Source organism: Diprion similis, chromosome 10 (genome assembly GCF_021155765.1).
Source record: "Diprion similis isolate iyDipSimi1 chromosome 10, iyDipSimi1.1, whole genome shotgun sequence".
NCBI lineage: Eukaryota > Metazoa > Arthropoda > Insecta > Hymenoptera > Diprionidae > Diprion > Diprion similis.
Window position 1 is genome coordinate 14,455,569 of NC_060114.1, and position 19,923 is coordinate 14,475,491.

At 34.8% G+C, this 19,923-nt stretch overlaps 3 protein-coding genes across 3 annotated transcripts; 2 read left to right on the top strand and 1 right to left on the bottom strand.

Moving 5' to 3' along the window:
- Positions 1-24: 24 nt before the first annotated feature.
- Positions 25-3,224, bottom strand: LOC124411639 (X-ray repair cross-complementing protein 6). Its single transcript, XM_046890880.1, has 9 exons — positions 3,035-3,224; positions 2,714-2,885; positions 2,052-2,493; positions 1,727-1,826; positions 1,246-1,492; positions 1,010-1,171; positions 690-920; positions 410-594; positions 25-286 (listed from the first exon to the last, which is right to left on the bottom strand). The coding sequence occupies exons 1-9, from the start codon at positions 3,203-3,205 to the stop codon at positions 179-181; spliced, it is 1,818 nt and encodes a 605-aa protein (XP_046746836.1). The 5' UTR covers positions 3,206-3,224; the 3' UTR covers positions 25-178.
- Positions 3,225-6,416: 3,192 nt separating this feature from the next.
- On the top strand, positions 6,417-7,724 carry LOC124411653. The gene is made up of 3 exons (XM_046890904.1): positions 6,417-6,560; positions 6,968-7,097; positions 7,393-7,724. The coding sequence occupies exons 1-3, from the start codon at positions 6,528-6,530 to the stop codon at positions 7,533-7,535; spliced, it is 306 nt and encodes a 101-aa protein (XP_046746860.1). The 5' UTR covers positions 6,417-6,527; the 3' UTR covers positions 7,536-7,724.
- A 902-nt stretch (positions 7,725-8,626) lies between these two features.
- On the top strand, positions 8,627-17,969 carry LOC124411646 (farnesyl pyrophosphate synthase). The gene is made up of 7 exons (XM_046890891.1): positions 8,627-9,116; positions 13,496-13,664; positions 13,888-14,028; positions 16,582-16,785; positions 16,955-17,119; positions 17,263-17,475; positions 17,564-17,969. Exons 1-7 carry the CDS (start codon positions 8,974-8,976, stop codon positions 17,762-17,764), a joined length of 1,236 nt encoding a protein of 411 aa, XP_046746847.1. The 5' UTR covers positions 8,627-8,973; the 3' UTR covers positions 17,765-17,969.
- The last annotated feature ends 1,954 nt before the right edge of the window (positions 17,970-19,923 follow it).

Consider the following 19,923-nt stretch of genomic DNA (forward strand, 5'->3'; position numbering starts at 1 on the left):
ATTACTATCGTAATTTCTGCGCTCCCAAAAGTCAGCTCAAGTGATTTTATAAAAATGACGGATAATGCAAGGGATTTTCTTCATTAAAAATGCTGTACATCATTACCAAAATATATTTCTTCAAGATAAGAGAAAAAAGAATACAGAAGAAAAGTATTTGTTATCACCTTTACGTTGTCTAGAATAAACTGTACACCTTATCCACTAAGTCATTCTTTTTACCAACTGAACTTTGACCAACGCTCTTCAAGTAGTTTTTCAATTGCATTACTGTACAATTTTCCACCTACAAATATATCATAATACTTATTAGGAACAATCAATTTACAGAACAGTTTTCCGAAGCGAAGAAAAATGTATGCGTGTAGAATGTTCAGAGCAACAGCTTGCGTAAAGAAAATTTGCTTACTCTTCTAGTTCGTACAAGATCTTCGATATTTAACGTCTCATCGACCTTGCGAATCTTGTTAGATACGTTTGATGAGGATTCCGCAGACCTCTTAATATTTTGAGTATCGTCATGAATACGCACAGCTTGTTCAAAAAGATCTCTAAATTTACCCAACCGAGCACTAGCAGCTTCTATGTCGGGTACTAGAACGGAAAACGAGATGTAAAAATTTCCAAATTCTGCAGGTAGTTAAATTCAATGAAAAGTCGTAGGCGCGTGATAACTATAATTTACTCACTCGTGGTATCAAACGGAACCTCGCAGGATTCTTTATCCATAGCCAATGATTCAATGTGAGCCAATTCTGAGTGCAGCTTAGGATTTTTAAACATCATAGGATCGTATTTTATGCATGTTTTTTTGATAAATTTAAAACAAACATCCACAGTTTCATTGTTTATGGGACATTTATTGTCTGTTTCATTATAGTAATACTGGGACAGGATAGAAGAAAAATCTCGTATATTCTCTGAAAGGTAAGATTTCAATTCCAATTTTTAAATTAATTCAGTCGAAATGTCATCAAATAAGCCACAAAAATTTATACTAAATTCAAACCTGTAAATGGTAATTTGTACGCATAAAATCCGGCGAATGTGATGTTCGGGATCAACGCATACAAAAACGAAGGCGATCGGCTACGTAATGTTACCAGACAAATAGCCATTACATTTTTGGCGTCGCACTGCTTCAATAATGCAGCAAACAAAGATTTGCTGCCTGAAATTTGGTGAATTAGTAATGAATTTGTTAAATGGTGTCAGTGGCTAGTCAAGTAAGGTGTTATTGCTTACCTTGGAGCTGCGATTCGTTGTAGGTGATAAATTTTGGTGCTTCTAAATGGAGTAACAAATCCAATTTACTAATCGGTTTAAAACCAAGCAAAGTGATCCCTGTTTCACGTGAATTACTCAATTTCGTCGATTCTTTCATTGTAAATTTGATAACTCGTCCGCCAAACTCTTGGCAATTGTAGACATTTTCAGAAAGAACTACTTTCTCTCCGATAGACTCTTCATTTTCGTCTGCATCTTCCTCGTCCTAAGCAAATCGAGGTTTGAAGAAAAAGATTTGATACACCAATTAGCGAAAAGAAATGACAGATCTTAGTTCAGAATTTAATAAGAAAAACATTCACTTCGCTCCAGATATCTTTCAAATCGCTTTCAAATAATGCGGAAATAATAGAACATTATTATCTCGAAACTATAGTTCTGCTAAATTGGTTCATTTTATGCTTCAGGGTATTTAAGTGAAATATAAAATATTGCATACCTCTGAGTAACCTGCCTCAGCTTTTCTGTAATAAGAATATGCATCCAATGGCTCATTATTAGCTTTATTCAGTTTTATTTGCTTGGGAAATTTCGTTTTCCTGTAATAAAATTCTTCAATAATTAATTGATAATTAATTTCCCGTATGCTTTGGTTAAATGAAGGTACATCTTCTGCTCACCGTAAGTAAACAATATATTGGTTTGTGATACAAAAGCATGTACAGATGCTAAATTTTGACTCTCAATCAATCGTATCGCAACTCCGAGTCATTAAAACCATGAAAAATGCTATTTCCAAAAACAAGGAATAAACTGCAACATACGCCGTGATAGTGCTGACAGAAACTCCTAATTTGATGCCATTTCCAAGAGACCACTGAAGTTTAGAAGTAATTCTGGATGCGTGTTTAACTTCCTCCTCCAAATCAGTCAATAATGTTCTTTCGTAGTCTTCAGCTTTGTCAAATTTCCCAGAGTGTACTTCTAATTCGTCAAAAAAATGCGACGGATTCCATTCCTTTCCCAATCCAACGACCGATAGGCGTATATTCAGATGAGAACAATCGTTTGCTTTTAACCTGATACGGTGCTTTTCCTTCGGATCATCTGCGTGCGGATTATCCGAACGTGTAAGCAGTACAATATGCCGGAATGGCATTTGAATTTTGACTGCATTAAAACATCGAGTAGCATACCACAATGCGTCGTGTAGCGGGTATTCTGATGAAGAGCCTATATCGTCGTGAAACTTATCCACATCTAATACTGAAACAATAATTTTACATAATTTCTCCAACTTTGCCAAATTTTTAGATGGATTCCAAACAGCGACAGAGTTATTTTTACTAAACGAATTGTGATTATTAGAATCTTATTCAAGTTATCATGGGTTCAACAGATTAGTTTTACTGATCAAAATTCTGATAAACGGTGAAACAAATTGTAATAAAAAATAATAATAGTGTAAAGGAAATAAATTGCTTACAAGCTTTATCTATCTCTGTCATTTGATCTATAGAAACTTCCTCGAAAGTTAGCCAGGTGAAAACATGTTTGATTTCTGGATCCTGGTCCCATTTATTTGTACCCATCAATATAATACCCATCCAATCGGTTTTGTTCCACGACAATTTTTCTGCTAATATATTTTTGTATGCCTGCAAGAATAAATAAATGTAAATGGATAGATTCGATGATTCCGAGCTTGGAAATACGACAAGATACATTTTCCACTGGCTCAGACAATTTCTAAAAAAAAAAAATTATGAACTGGTTTAATAATTATTTTAAATATAAACTTACTTACCTCAAGACACTGCGAAAAATACGATTTTTCCGCTTCCGGATCAACTTCGAACATCTCCTTCGTAGCATCGATGATAAATATAACCCCATCTCGAAAGGAATAAATTATTTTCGATTCATCAGATTCCGGTTCATTGTCAATGTGCAATTGGAGACTGTCTTCTTCCGTCATTTTATTTCACGCCAATAGTGAAAAATTGTGAAGATATAGGAAAAGAAGACAACTTCGTTTACCGCTTTCGCAGTTTGGCAGTTGACGCAAACAAGTCGCAACAGGTTCAACCTCGGGTTTGAGCCGTAGTATGAGTTTGAGCCGTTTGCGCAGCGATACCAACTATTTAGACTATTCAACGGTTGATACAGTCAGTTCCGGTTTCATTTTGTCCAGTAACAAAGGTCTGGGGTGCGTTCTGAAATTAACCCAGTGTCGACATTTTTTTTTATCCCTGCACAGTCGAATTTGTAAGTAGCTGTGCCTCTGCGCTAGGGAGTTTTAGCGCTACCAGCAAATTTCGGAACGCAATCGCAGTATCAGAAATAAAACGGCCACGATATAATAAACGTTAAGAAGAGCAACGTTGTGGGGGAAAATGTTCATTCGGTCAGGGAACCGCAGGGTATCAAGTTTACGTGTAAAGTACAGTGAAATTCGAAAAAAGTATACCCGAATCACTGAAATATAATAGAACTTGAATCGTTGATTTCATACTTTCATTCGAAAGTATATTTATAACATCGAACCGCAAATGACGGTAAAAAATTATTAAACACATTTTTGAAATATGCATACATTACACAAGATTGTTGAACAAAAATTTGGAGTAATTGTAAAGTGGAGTTTCAGTTTTACCAATCCTATGAATAAACAGATTTGAAACATGTGTGAAAATTTCAATTTATTCACTGACAAAATATAAAAAAATTAGGAATATTTTCCATTTTTCAAGTGCTCTAATATCATTATTATGGATAGAAAGAAGAAAAAAGAAAGAACAAAGCAAAAGTAGGTTTTGTGACGTGGTGGCCGGCGATCCTCTTCTTTGCAATGTCTCTTCGGGTGCAGCGCTGGGCTCCTTCGCACCCCACGCTAGTGCGAAGATGCCAAAACGCATCTCACCCATTCAAGCAATTGCAGATTTTTTTTTTCGATAGATGAAGGATTATCTCGTCAAATATCAATTCTAAACTGTATTTTATTTATCACTAACAGGAAAAGAGGATTGTATTTTAATTATGGGATATAGAAATTTTGTTTTATCTGAACTCTGGAGATTGTAATATCTGTAATTGCTTGATGCTGTGAAATAATCAATCATACATATACGGTCTAAATCAATTGCACACTGCATTTCCCTGTCTACCCCGAAAATTCTAGCTATTCCTGCCTGTTCACCTATATTTAGCCTATATTTTCCCATTCTCACCAACACAATTATTCATCCACATTCACACCGTGGTTCGATGACTTACTGTTTTGTTGTACCTGTAGTGATAGAAACGGTTAGTTACACATCCTACATTGATTCCCGAATCTTTAAGGTTTTGACTTCAAGAAAAATTTCAAAGAATGATTTTACTTATATAATGTATAAAGCAATACAGTTTTTGGAGATCAAATAATCGAATCATATAGTGAACTACAGAATAAAATTTGTGATGAACAAACTGTGTTGATAAAAAATAATGATATGCAGACTTGTACGGATTTCAGTGTAAGAGCAAGATCTTAGCATTTACTATTTAGAAGAAAGTATTACTGTGCATCAATGTCTAGCGACTAACTAAGCTGAATCTAACAGCCGAAGTTTGCACTCAAAGTTAGTTAACTTCTTTTAAGTGAGAAAATTCAGTAAAATTCTATGACTAACTATGAAAATATTAGGTTGCTGGAAAATTTTAATCATTAGATATTTTAATCAATGTTGGCAGCTCTGACTATGAACTCTCATAGCCAGCTTCAGCTCTAAAAATAATGATACGACCCTAAGCTAAAATATGCAGACATGAATAATGTTGCCACCACGCCACTCAAGCTACAGTAAGAGAGGAAAAGACAGATAAAAGTGTCACGCCCACTCTGCCAGTGTTGAAATATTACATGAACTGGCAAAGTGTCGAGAAATGAACGGCATGCAAGGCTTACCCATCGCCCAGCACCTTAGGATGTCATTTCACTCAACCAGGTCATCGTCAAGACTTAGAACTGCAGCTTATCCTAGCCGCTGCACGTCTCACTCTGCAGTTGCCAACTGACCAGCGATGCCTGTGCCTTGTTGGAGTTCTCTTTCACTATTCCAGAGTTTACACTCTGAATCAAAAGGAAAAGTTGAGAATTATATTTATCGCGCAAATTAACAAATCACTCACTGACCAATTAATCAGATGAATTGAAAAAAGGTTTCACACGGAGCATGAATAGTTCCATATTAAAGTAACGTTATCGAAACAAAATTTCTGGCGAATGCCATGCAGTGCTGTATACATCAGCGAAAAAACTGTAATACTGCAAAGTATCGATGATAATAGTGCGATTGACGGATACAGGCAGCATAGTTACGACAATAATTAACATAGTTTTCTTTTAGTATGACTGAAATGAATACCTGATCGTATGAAGTCCTTTCGACCGCACGAAAAACACCGCAATTACCGCAATTTAACAGATTTTATACGTCGAATGATTAAGAAAAAAGCACATTCACTGATCACTGCCAGTCCGACTGATTAAAAGAATTTTCGAAGAATCACTGAATCGAAAGTTACGCATTTACAACGGGACAAACTCGAACGCGTGCAAACCTGTTAACAGTTGTCGGGAAATAATGCAAGATGGCCGCCGATATCCCGCCAAAAGCTTCACCCTGTGTTGTCCTCTGTTTCAAATTCTCAGAAGTCGTCGTTCGCTTTTTTAATGTTCGACCAACGCATGAAAACCGTATTTGAATACAAAACTGTTTCTTTTGGTACGATAATTAATGACAATAATCAATCACTTTGATCATAAAATCCAGAATCCATGTGTTCATATTTGTAGAATCCAGGTCTGATACTTCAGAGGTTAAGAAAACTCTTCGTGAAGAGAACTGATTCTGTGTAAAATTTTATACCACCGTTTATTCAGCAGTTCTGTAGCAAACTTCTCAGTTTTATTTTTACACGGTTATAGCATATGAGATGTACTCGTGAAATACCGATATTTATTCACCGATAACGAAAAGTTTTTTTTATAACAACTACAAGGCAAGATAACAGAAATTGACAAAACACGGACAAACTGCATTTCGATTACCGATCTCTGACGTGACTACCTTCACTGCGTTGACTGTCACTACATTACTCTGATCGTTGCTATGGTAACGCAGTACGACGAACAGTGCTGCCATCTGTCTCTTAGTCAATCCGTTGAACTCTGTTCACTTTCCGAATTGTGTAACGAGCTAAACGAGTACTTTTGACGTACGAGAGGTTTACTTCAACGAAAGATTCTTGTCAAAATGATGCGGATTTTCGGAAAATCTACAATTCAGGTAGACACACACCGAAATCGTACACCTTTTAATTAATTTGTAAATAGAATTATTATGTCAATTGTGACTGCGTATGTATTTCTAACCTCAAATATTATTTCCAAAAATATAACTGCAATATTTGGTCAGAGAATTTTGTAAAGATCGCATATCTATTGAGTTTTAACAATTTTTCAAAAATATTGATGACGCTTTGAAATTTATGCAAGTATGTGAAGTCTGCGACGCTTGATTTCAAACTAGAAATGAACTTTCTTGGTTGATGATCAGAAATTTAACACTAGCGCGATTTTTTACAACTATCATAGCATTTGTCTTGGTTCAATTTTGTTGGTAAAGCTCAGCCTCAAAATCAAAGTCTCAAAGCTGTATGCATATCTCATTCAATTGCTTTTTTCCTCCTACAGAAAGTTCAGCGAACAATTCTGGTTCGTTCATACAGTCCGCAGGCTGGGTCTCCGAGCGGTAGCAACTCATCGAAATCTGCGGGCAATGTACCTGGTCTTAGCAAGAACTGTGTAGATATTCCAAATAATCGTAAGTTCACTATGTTCGATATTATTTATATTATCATTTTCATATTCAGTAAAAAAATAATTAGTCGTCATAATAGTGATGATAATAGTTAAAAGATCAAGGATTTATTTAGATCTTGATTCAACATCTAACTGATAGCTCAAGAGAAGATGAAAAATCTATGTTTTGGCTGAATAATTACAAACAAGTGTTTCTATAAATCAAACCGTCACAGGTTGTTACAAACAATTAAAAGTAATATATCTGTAGTAACAAGTTCAAGATTAATTTTTTTGTCAACATTTTTTTGCTGCAGCGGTTGGACCAAAAGCTTCGAAAAGTGGTGAATACAAGAATCCTGAGTACTTCTGTTACAATGTCACCAGTTTTGCAGAGGCAGAAGTTGAAATGGCCAAATTTCGACTACCAGCTCCATCGAATAAGAAGAAGTCTAAGTAATGGGATTTGATGTTTAGCTCTTATCATAGGATATCAGTTTTACGCATGGTAACAGAACCAGCTATGATGTTTTGTAAAACATGATTTATAAGATAGCAAAGTTAGTGAATACTTTCTAATTTAACTGTACAAAAGTTGGCTCGATATTAACTATTCACCGATTAATAAATTTAAATTGTAAATATGAAACTATCCATTGTTTTTTTTTTCTGATCTTATGAACTATCGCACAAATATTTTAGTTTAACAGTAAAATATTCTGCAATACTATTTACATCACAGTTGAGTGGCAGAATTTTGTGTATTATTCAAAACTAAAATTCTTCGATCAGTCATTCGTTTTGTCGAACGTTACACGAGGATTATAAATACAATAGATGCAGTTTTGGATCAATTTAGAAAAGTTGGTTGTATATTTCTCCAGCACATAGCTATAATTCCTTGTTTCCACCTTAGTCCACAATCACTACAATTCCCACTAAACTACCATGACTTATACAATTAATAAATATTTTGTACATTTTTATCCCTCTCTTCCTTGATGTCAAACAGAGATAATGCAAGTTGCTGTTGAGGTAAGATGCGTAATATCACCATATATTACTGTCTTTAAGCTGTTCGCAGTATGATTTGTTTCTTTTCTTATTTCAATCACTTCTACGTTACTTTGTTTCGTCTTCACTAACGGTTTGTTCGATAACAAAGAGGTGTAAGTAGTGTTTAGTAATTAACAATCGATTCATTCCGCGATCGGCACGAGTGAATAACATTTCCTAACAATAGAATAAAAGATACCGATATAGTGTGTGCGTGCGTGCGTGTGTGTGTGTATCAGTATCGAGTATTTCGATTTTCCCTCTCTTTCTTGTATCACGAAGTACCTTGCCCACTCTATTTGTTATTACCTCTATGGATAAACAACATGAAGTTAGTATTAATACTTCGTGATAAACAATTTTGAATCAACAGCGTTTTCCCGCCATATTGGATACCAATAACGAAAGGCAGGCTATGATTGGACGGCGTGAAGTTTGCTCAATCAATCTATTTATAGAATCTCATTCCAATGCCTGCTCGTGGCTCTTACTCCTACCATCTGACGGATACAAGGAAATAGAAATTTGTGTCAGTAACATGCGAGTGTCCGCGCAGCGTTCAAGGTACGTATCACGTAGAATATCTGCGCCGGCAATACCAGCAGCGATACACATCCGAAAAACTCAGCGCTCACCGTGAAGATTGCAGCGAAGATTCTTTTCGACGTAACGGAAGCATCTCTTCACCGCTGATTGATACAATCCTTGGACATTTTCGGTCACCGTCGTTGCCGCCTACCGTGTATGCATGCACTGATACTTACGAAGGGTGAAAGACAAGAAATAACGAGAAATTAACCTCCGAGATCCACGCCGCACGACTAATCGTGTCGGTCACAACGATGTCTTCATCCGTGCAACGGTGTTCCGCATTTTTCAACAGTACACTGAGAAAAAGTCTACAGCATTCCATATGCAACGACGCTTCCCTCAGCATCAGTAGCCGTAGAAATGACGGGACTAGACGTCTCATTCAACAATCGAGGTGAGCAATATCGGATGCTGTTTAATTCTCATACTTCTCGCACAACAGGGTATATTAAATTCTTTCTGTCTCCTAATCAACTCGAAATATATCTCACCAATTAACACTAACCACTGTCATACGCATTCCTATCTACATCGTCAGTACGTGTTGTTTTTTTTTTCTTCTTTTGTTTTCTTTCTTTTTTTTTTTACGGTGTGTCGTTTTCACGTCCGTCACGTACACATTACCTAGTTAATTGCCGATAATTAAGGAACCTGCAAAAATTACCGCTCAGCAAGAATAGCGTGAAATTTTTCTCTTCATATTATCACGTTTTTTCCTTTCATCACCTTTCGTCGTGTTATTTTCGTGCGGTAACTCATAATAATACGAATGTTCGCGCACATACAATCGATAATTGTTATTATAAAGGCAAAAAACAACCTACGTTCTACCAGTTGGAAACAAAACATTAGCATGTATAATTTTTTGCACTGACGTCACAACGCTGCCTGGGGATTAGCTTAAATAGTGAGCTTAATTCCACTCTAATACGCAGATTGTTGACTCTTTTTGCACGCTATGCTATGGATTTGAGGAAAGGTTCTTGAACATCACGTGTGGCACGTGTACAAACACCGATGCCAAGAAATCTGCTGTGTAGCGGAAATTATATTATTCCCTTGTACGTAAACACCGCGGATACTTTGTGTGACCTGTTGATATATTCAGTATTTACCGACGTATATTTGGCTTTTTTTTTTTTTTTTTTTTTTTTTTCTTCCACTCAGCTACACAACAGTCTCATTTGAATTTCATTACACTTTAGTTCAATTTATATTAAATAATATCGCAGTGAGATTGAATTTACTGTAGATTTAGTCACATATATCCGTTTTCTTTGTGTATGTATTTGGTAAAGGTGAAAAATAACGGTTTATACCAAGAAAATTTTTGTAATTTCTATAGAAATTCTATAGAAAAACTAACTTATATTATTCTTTGTAATCGCTGTATTTATAAATTAAATATTTATTCATATGAATTAAAACAATACAATTTCAGTTACAAATTGAAACATATTTGGCAATTTTAACTATAGAAAATTATTGATAATTACAGAGAAAGACTCCCCCCCCCCCCCCCCCACTTCTACGTACATCTATTTATCCAGCTCTATCTCTCAATCCATCTATTATTTTCAAGAGAAAAGATGCAGTAGAACGTCGATTATCCAAACGCCGGTCAACCGAATGACCGAACACTTATTTCCCCCAATTAGTTCAGATAATAGATGTTTTACTGTATTTAGGAATGTAATATAAGAATGATAATTCCATTTCTTAGACATGACATTTGGAAGATCATCCGGCAATATCTATTTCTTAATTCCTAAGGCATATCTTTCCATTTTTATCAGCTGTTGTACATGAAGCCACGAAACCAGATCAACTCTATCATAATCTTCTTGATCTTTGTACACGTACAATTGATTGGAACTAATTTATTATTGATAACTTTATTACGATAGTAAACTTACTTGTGCAAAATCAGACCATTAGTTCTGCTTTTTATCATTTATTTATTTTCGTATATATGTTTCAGATGATTGGTACAGATATTAAGGTTTGAAAGAGATAAGAATTGACGTTGAAATGCTTCTGTACGATTAAAGGGAAGCTGTGTTTCAAAAATCCTGAATACGCGTAATTGTACCCAGAAATTAAGAGTAATTATTGCTACAACTCCATGCAATCGGATACTTAGGCATTATTTTAGCCACCGAATTTATAGAGAAGCGGAAACTGAAAATGTTGAATGTACCTGATAAGAGACAAAACTGTCAGATAAGATTTGATGTCGCGCTCTTCTTTTACGATTCAATGAGAGCAGTAAAATCATTCCGAACTAATCTATCGGATTATTTGTGTTTCGTCACCAAAAGTCGCACGCAGGCTGTGTCAATACCCTTTCGTTATTGAATGTTTAAAAATAATATTTAATCAAAAGCTAATAAAAGAACAGAGAAGAAAGAATGTAAATTCTAATTTATCACTATACATAAGCTGTACGCTTGTGTTCGTTTACATACAGCTTTGAATGAAATATTTTGTGTTATCAGTATGATGTAAGAAAACTGGTGATTGTCCGTATCAGCTGAATTGTTCTGCTGCTATTTGAGGATATATGATTTGATGAACAATTGTTTTTACGCATCGGGTTGCTACCTGTTTGTAGAAAATCATAATCATTGCACATCCGGTCATTTTTACCTTTTTTACTTTTACCATTTCTTTCTCTTGTTCAGCATTATTAAGACTTGTTCACCTGATAACTTCAGATTCGCAATCTTTTATGCAAATCATGTAACATGTATGAATACCTATAACGAGAATCAATCGTTGAAATATGCATAAATTGGCATACATTATGGATTATAATAATTCAAATGAACATACTGGACAGGTTAAAAGTCTTTCAACCTGGTGGTATTTGCGCGAGCTGGTGTTTATAGTTTTTACGATACGGTCGTACTTTGGATATACATAGAAAAAAAGATATGACGTATTTTTTTGCATTTGACCTTTCAATTTTCAAATTTGTAAAGTTATATGACCGGACACTATTCATGAAAACTTCAAATTTGATCAAATCTGGTAAAAAATCTCTATGCAGGGGTTTTCGGGCTCGCTGTCTACAAATCTGAAATCTAGTTTCACGAAATTCAAGATTGCGGATCCAATATGGTGGAAGAGAATTTCAAATTTGGTCGAATATGGTAAAAAAAAACTCTATGCAGCGGTTTTCAGAGTCGCTAATTAGATTCGCCGTACTGGATTTTTGAAATTTGATTTCAAATCCGTAATCAGCGACATTTTAGTCAATCAATTGGTTTCTAACAATAATAATTATATTATATCACATTAATTGCTCTCCAGTATTGAAAATTTATTAGTATACTATCAATAATAGCAAAAAACGGTCAAGAAACATGTTCAAGTTCTCTAAATATATAAAAAATAGATATAAAATAGGTGGTAAGAATACTTACCACAATGACTCAAAGGGGTAAATAAATGTAAATACATCTGTTGACACCATAATTATTGAATTGTTAAACTTTTATCTAACTAGTACCAAATGGTTTTCACTTACATAAGTTGAAATTAACAAGGTTGTGAAATAATAAACTTATACTCTTGTTGTCATGATCGTTTCGAGGAAATCATCTTGTGTTAAATCCGGATTGCATTGTATCTCTGTTTGCGTTCCCCTGTGGGTAACGAATTTCACTGCTACCGTCAATGATTTACTGATGTCAGGATCAAGTGTCGCTGTATCATCCTGATCAATGGGTCACAGAATAAAATCAAATTACGCTCACGCCCACAATTTTTTCCAATAATATCGCACCTCTGACTTTTCAGCCACTTTTTTGTCATCCTCTGTTTTTTCTCTCAACGATTCATTCATCGACACAACTTTTTATCGTACTTTGCTCACAAAAGCCAACTTATCTCTTACCAAAAAATAACCTCAAGTATTAATTTCTATTCTTATCGAATATTCCATTCATATGTTTCAATGCATACTGTAATCAGGCAACGTTTCTTGTCTGTCAGCTCTTTCGACTATACATGTATACTTTTACAGTAGTCAGCGATAGTGAATTTATCATGCATTGGCTCAAGCTAATTGTTAGTGATATCGTTGTGTTAAATTTCACAATTTAAAGGGATGCGATTGTAAAAATAAACGATTTTGAAATTGGTAAAGATAATGTAACATAACAGAATATGAAATATTGCAACTACAGAATTACCTAAGTTTGGACAATTTTAAATTTGCGATGTAACGATTTTTCTAAAGCATACTTTCTTACTTTATCATAACAAACTTCATCCAAGTAAAAATAGCAATTTGACGTCTTTGTGGCGTTCACAATGACCTCAAATTGACCTGCGCATTCTTACGGCAAACAAAACATTTTCAATAGCAAGGATAACGTCTCCTCTCGCTACAGAAACACGTGCAGCATTACGTATTCGAAAATGTAGCGTCACCCTGTCGACCTACTGGCTTTATCGAAATTATCCTGCTGTATACAATTAAAACGTTCTCCATAGTGCGGTTTAGTCAACCATAACAGTTCCCAGTATCTTTGTTACGCTTATATTTTTTTTCGAAAAATACTTTCGTCGTTGTAAAACGAGCGACTAAAAACCGTACTAAGATTTTTCGATCCGAGCTTTTCAAATTTTTGGATGATGATGACGAAGATTACGACGGCGATGGCAATAAAAATTGCAAAAACAACAATAATAGTAATAATTACTATTAATTTTAAAACTCACCACTAACTGAGTATATCAATATTTTATTTATTCATTTTTCAGAGCCGCAAGTTCACACTCGGTGAACAGCGTCGCTCAGGCCAGAAGTAGAACTGTAACCAGCAGGGATGAAAGTCGTGAAATGATGGCAGTGTGGCCGGACGTAGTAAGGGATTTGACAGACGCTGGACGTCACCTCGACGTTCCTCATGCCACTAAATGGATGGCGAAGGTAAATTTAATAAAGCACGTAAGAGGCAAGAAATAAATTTTAAACAAATGTCGACAAGCTTTATTTTTATTTTGTCATCAATTGAAGAAGTAAGTCCTATAATTTGTACTAATTCCAGGTCAATGTTATTTTCTCAGCAGTACAATGTCCAGGAAATTCTTGAAAATTTTCCCTTTCTCATTAATTTCACCGAAGCAAGTTCATCTTATCCTCTACTCTCAAGGTTCTGCAGTACAACGTTCCTGGCGGAAAGAAAAATAGAGGACTGGCCGTTGTCTACGCGTTCAAAAAGCTTGCGAACCATGATCAGCTCACCGAAGAGAACATCAGACTGGCAAGAATTTTGGGCTGGTGTGTCGAGTTGGTATGTTGTGCACTCATTCGTATATCGGCTAACTTCTAAGGTAAACGCTGAAGCTCAAATGCAGTGCCGAACTGAGACGAAAAGTATTATTTAAGTGCTTAAATAATTCACAAATTTGGCTATGCATAAGCAACTGGCGTGGCTTACTTATCGCACACAATTTTACATGTAATTCCCAGAGTTCTTATCAATGGCGTAATCAATGTATCAATTTGTTTTATTTTGCTTATTACTCACGTACGACATGCGCATTTCACATGCATGATAGCATGTTACCTCACGGAAGATAATCGTTACGCAAGGTAATAGCTTCGGTGCGTTATTTATATTATTTTTGCAGGTTCTCACTGCTGTGGCAACGAAGGGTAGAGTTCCAAAAGTCACACGTTCAATTTCTTTTAACATTGGCATATATTTGATCCTAAAAAATATTCCTTTCATTTGACATAAATGATAAAATCATTAGTCATTCAATATTTGAAATCTACTCTTCAATTTGTCATTGCAAACTAACTGAATTGCATATAAAAACTTAATGAAAAAAACAACACGTGATTTGACAAGTCATATTTGCTTAATTTGGGTAGCGAGAAATGCTATTTAATCGATAAGCTTCTGCTTCATGTGTGATTGCATGCTTTTGATGTGAGACAAATACCGTTTGCTCTTAACGCTTGATAATAGTTTTACTTATTGCTCGAAAAGAAAAAAACAAATGAATAAACAAATGTTTTATATCTATAAGTTGCAGGGGTGAAAATGTTGCACGTGAGAATTCTACAGTTATTTGATCTGGTGGGGAAATGTCAATTTATTTCACCGAATATCAAGCGTATTCATTGATTTTACCAGCGTATATGTATAATCTTTCAAAAGAGACCGAATACACGTATTGACGACTCTCTTCTACCAGGGCAAGTGACGGCACTGTCTCTCACACAATGTCACCGATCATTTTTATTTTAACATCAAACCTACATTGACGTTTAAATAAGATGCACACAATTTATTGCTACCATGGCTTGAGGTACTGTCGTTCGTATCTGTCGACACGAGCTTAGGGTGCTGCTGGATTTATATAAAACTTATATAGTACCCTTATAATCATAAATTGCTAGCGGCGCCAGAGTAATTCTGCTTAAAATACGATGTATCGTATTGTTCCGAATATAAGTCGAGGTTTTTTCTTCCTAACATGATCCCTAAAAATCACCGTTAACTTATACGCGGGGTTGACTTATATTCACAATTTTTCAAAAATTTACCTCACATACTGAAATTCTTTTTTATGAGCAGTTCAATCATTAAATTAGACCAGTAAAATTCACCCTTCGATATTTTAATTTACCCAAGTTTCATTGATGAATGTAACTTCTTGATAAATAAAAATTGAAATTCATAAATTAAGTTGTAAATATACTCTTGCGATAAAAGTTTTGCTGTCAAAGTTGGATTTATGTTCGGTACTTAAAAAACAGTCCTGAAATCTAGACTGAAAACTAGGGGTCAACTAGGTGGTTTTGTCTTTTTTTTTTTTTTCTTTCTTTGTTTTCTTTAATCGTTGAAAATGGCAAAATGTTGAAAATAGGTACGAAAACAAGAGAAAAAAAACTGTCAAAACATCAGAAAATATTGATTAAAAGATATAAAAAACGGCCTTCAACTCGGAATCTTGGGTGAAAATGTTTTGTTGCGAAAATTGAATGTTTTTTTTTCCCCCCTTGTCTCCAACAAACCGATTTCAGTGTTTTTGAGATAGATTTCAAAATTCATATGGAAGAGACGAATGATTTGAAAAAAATTTTCACGGATTTTCACAGGTCGTACTAAGATGGGCAAAATCTTTGATGAAATCAGAAATGTCATGATCAACTGTTGACTGAATTGACATGGAAAGCCGCTTTAAATATTAAACAAGATCCACATCTTATTGGGAAAGGCTTTGCAGTGTGTAATTATTCTATTTGCAAGTCCAAAGATATGTCGATTTTTTTGTTCTGCGGATTATCAATCATTTGGTTTCAGCGAGCTTTTTTTATTGGAGGTAATCATGTATCGTTTTGTCTTGTGGTGTGTCGTATATGTTGATATTAGCTTTTTTTTTTTCACCGTGTTCTTACGACTATTTTTATTCATTCCGTCATTATAGTTATTATATATGAGAATCATCAACGTAGAGTTTATGTTTACTTTATAATGTGTAATGAATGATATTTCATATTGTCACTGATGATAAGGCATCGATTACATTCTTACCTCAAATTACGCCAATGCAAGGTTTGAAATGAAACTTAAGTTTCCATTAGAATTATCAGGTGTTTCTAGTCAATTCGATAACTACGAGAAAAATAAATGTAATCGTTTTAATACCATGCGACAAGCCTCTCATGCGTCATTTTATTCACAAAAAGGAGATTAAAAATATAATAACAACATCGTACGGAAGTGACGAAAGAAAGAAAGTTTTTTATTCAATTTTTCTCTTGGCTGAAAAGCGGCAGTAAATTGTGGCCTGATTGTTATGATGATTGGGGTCGTTGTGTGTTTGTCTAGTACCAGGCATTTTTTCTGGTGGAAGATGACATTATGGACCGTGCGACTACCAGACGCGGTCAACCCTGTTGGTACCGTCAAAACAACATAGGTTTGTCAGCGATTAACGATGGACTTTTATTGGAACAGTCTATATTCCAGCTACTTCGTACACATTTCAAGGATAAAGCGTGCTATTTGAATCTCGTTGAGGTATTCCACGAGGTGAGTTTTTAAAGGTTTTTACAGAACTATTTCACTTCACAAAGCTTCGCCTTTCAGCAAATCTGATTCACTTTGCTTCATGGATGAACTTTTTCGACTTTTAAAGATTTTTTAAACATCTTGTACCATTTCAAAAATCATTAAATATGTAATTAACAACAAATTTCAGAACATACTGAAAACTACAATGGGTCAGACTCTCGACTTAATTTCAACCCAGTTCGGCCAGAAGCCTAAGCTGGAGCTCTTTACAATGGACCAATACAATGCGATAGTTAAATATAAGACTGCTTATTATTCTTTTGTCATGCCAGTTTCTCTCGCCATGTACTTTGTGAGTATTTTGAACTTTTACATTTGGTGGAGATTTTTATTTATTTTTTATTTTATTTATTTATTGGCATAGATTCTCGGTATACTCAACGCCCACATTACCCATCTTACAATCAGTCTTTTTCTTTTTCGTAAATATTACAGGCTGGTATTACGGACCCTGAAATGCACAGACAAGCAAAAACGATTTTGCTTGAAATGGGCCACTTTTTTCAAGTTCAAGACGACTTTTTAGATTGTTACGGAGACCCTGAGGTGACAGGAAAAATAGGCACTGATATACAGGATGGCAAATGTTCGTGGTTGGCCGTAGTTGCGTTGCAGCGTGCGACGCCTGCTCAGAAAAAGATACTAGAAGTAAGTAAATGAAAGAGAGAAAATACCGTTTTCTATGTAATCCAAAAAGCAGCATATTAAAGGAGTACGAATCATTTTTCAATTTTAGGAATGCTACGGTTCAAGCGATCCAGCCAAAGTCGACAGAGTAAAGCAATTGTATAACAGTTTGGGTTTACAAACTACGTACTCAGTATACGAAGAGGAAAGTTACAACTTGATGAATACTCATATTCAACAAATATCACGCGGTCTTCCGCACGACTTGTTTTTCAAATTTCTCGAAAAGATATACCGCAGAGACAGTTGAATTGAGGTCTCAAGTCGTAAAGGCTCATTTTCTTTTTATATATAATAATTTGCTGTTGCAAAGTATATGCTATACCAAATTGACTTATATATATATATATATTATGTAAAATGATTAATTGATCACGGTGGTTAAATATGTTATCTCTAGTAGGTATTTATCAGAACTATTTTCACATTCGTAACTATATTGTTCAATTATTTTTTCAACGTCGGTATTCGGAAGCACGTATTTTTCCTTCAAACAAAAATTTAATACGAGTAACTTCATAACAAAAAGAAATTTGTATAAATTTTTTTCAAATCGCACACTTTGGCTCTTGATCCATTTCGATTCTCTTTGGTGACGAATTATCAATGAGAAAACAACGAATTATCAACATTTCTCCAAGCGAGATTCTAAATCACTTTGCAGCATTCTTTTGTACCTGTTTTTTTTTTTTTTTTTTTTTCTCTGAAAAATCATTCGTACACGAATTACTGCAGATTAATACAAAGCTTAGAAGAGTTTCTTGTTTATTTTCATTGTCAAACTATGATTATGTCGATTCATGTATTTAAAGAAGGGATTTTGAGAAAACATTGCTTATGTACCAAGCAAATTTAATCATTTTCTATACAAAAGCCGCAGCACACTGGCACACAAGAAACTTACTTAGAATGTTGAGTTTTGCTGTGGAAAATTTGCAAATATGAGTGATGTTGTTTATAGCTTTTTCAAATTGGTAGCAGGTTTTAAAACCAATTAAAAAACTTCAATCTTTACGGTATATAAATTATAAACCCGTGCAGTCCGTGAATTAATTACGTTCTAAGATTTTGCTGAATTATACACTTTTTACTTCTGTAATCGTCCGATGCACCAAACAAAGATCAAAATCGTGCAAAGTAATCTAATGTTTCTTAATAATTAATTTGCAATCATCACAGCAACCCGTTCGCCATTTTCATATTGCGAATTCAATGCCCTAAGTTTTTCTAAACTTTTCTTTTATGCTGCTATGACTTGAACATTCCAACTCGGATTCTATTCGTTAGCAAAATACTTCCACTTGAATAATGAATATTACTGTATGGATGAAGAGTGAATCGATAAAACCGCCGACACACCGAGCGTCATGTTACAAAAATTAAACATACATTCCACTTATATTGAATTCAATATAAAAACTCCTTAGAATTTCTTTCTGCCAGGGCGTCCTGCAACAGCCACTCCAGTTTTCATTGCTATCTCTTGTAGCTTCTATTTGAATTGTCTCATTTTCATTGAAGATTACCTTTCTTCCCTCAGCAGCAACAGCGGAAGACCTTGTACACCTCCCGAGGTGAATTCTGACCGATTCAAGGTACGTAGCAGCCGAGACCGGTGGCCTTGAATCGGTAAGAATCCACCTCGTGAGATGTACATTGAGAACTCATTGAATTATAATGGTCCGTTGACTAATTATTGAATTCTAGTTTCATTCTTCCGTTGTGCATCAAAACGGAGGTTCCAGAAATATATGCATTAAGATAGAAGAAGTTGTGTGCGGATAATGGAATATAAGAACAGAGATCGCTGATTTTGATCAAAGATATTTTGTAAAATGATGTCTGAATTTGAAAACACAACTTATCTATAATAGATGTGAAGTTATTTTGCACGATCATCTTTGCTTTGGAACGCATGCTATACCACGGGGTGCACGTAATTTTAAATTGTACATGATATGATACAATGATTAAAAAACAAGAAAAACAGGACCAAACGATGTGGACAATGATTTTATACAGTTGACAAGGCGAATAATGTCCAAGTCCACAAGTATTGACAAAATTAATGGTACAATGATTGAAAAACTAGAAAAACAGGATTAAACGATTTGGATAATGATTTTATATAATTGACAAAGCGAATAATGTCTATACAAGAATTGACAAAATTAATAGTACAATGATTAAAAAACAAGAAAAACAGGATAAAATGATGTGGACAATGATTTTATACAGTTGACAAGGGGAATAATGTCTAAGTAGAATTGACAAAATTAATGGTACAATGACTAAAGGACTAGAAAAACGGGATCGAAAGATTTGCGAAATGATTTTATGCGGTTGACAACGCGAATAATGTCCAAGTATACAACAATCGACAAAATTAATGGTTAAAAATGATTAAAG

Bases quoted from the DNA above. Each gene is read 5' to 3' on its own strand.
- LOC124411639 (XM_046890880.1), bottom strand. From the start codon at position 3,205: ATGACGGAAGAAGACAGTCTCCAATTGCACATTGACAATGAACCGGAA. The intron at 2,886-3,034 runs GTAAGTAAGTTT...TTATTCTTGCAG, and splicing joins ATTTTTCGCAGTGTCTTGAG to GCATACAAAAATATATTAGC. The intron at 921-1,009 runs GTTTGAATTTAG...CTTACCTTTCAG, and splicing joins GTACAAATTACCATTTACAG to AGAATATACGAGATTTTTCT.
- LOC124411653 (XM_046890904.1), top strand. From the start codon at position 6,528: ATGATGCGGATTTTCGGAAAATCTACAATTCAG. The intron at 6,561-6,967 runs GTAGACACACAC...TTCCTCCTACAG, and splicing joins TCGGAAAATCTACAATTCAG to AAAGTTCAGCGAACAATTCT. The intron at 7,098-7,392 runs GTAAGTTCACTA...TTTTTGCTGCAG, and splicing joins TGTAGATATTCCAAATAATC to CGGTTGGACCAAAAGCTTCG.
- LOC124411646 (XM_046890891.1), top strand. From the start codon at position 8,974: ATGTCTTCATCCGTGCAACGGTGTTCCGCATTTTTCAACAGTACACTG. The intron at 13,665-13,887 runs GTAAATTTAATA...TCTACTCTCAAG, and splicing joins CCACTAAATGGATGGCGAAG to GTTCTGCAGTACAACGTTCC. The intron at 16,786-16,954 runs GTGAGTTTTTAA...AACAAATTTCAG, and splicing joins TCGTTGAGGTATTCCACGAG to AACATACTGAAAACTACAAT.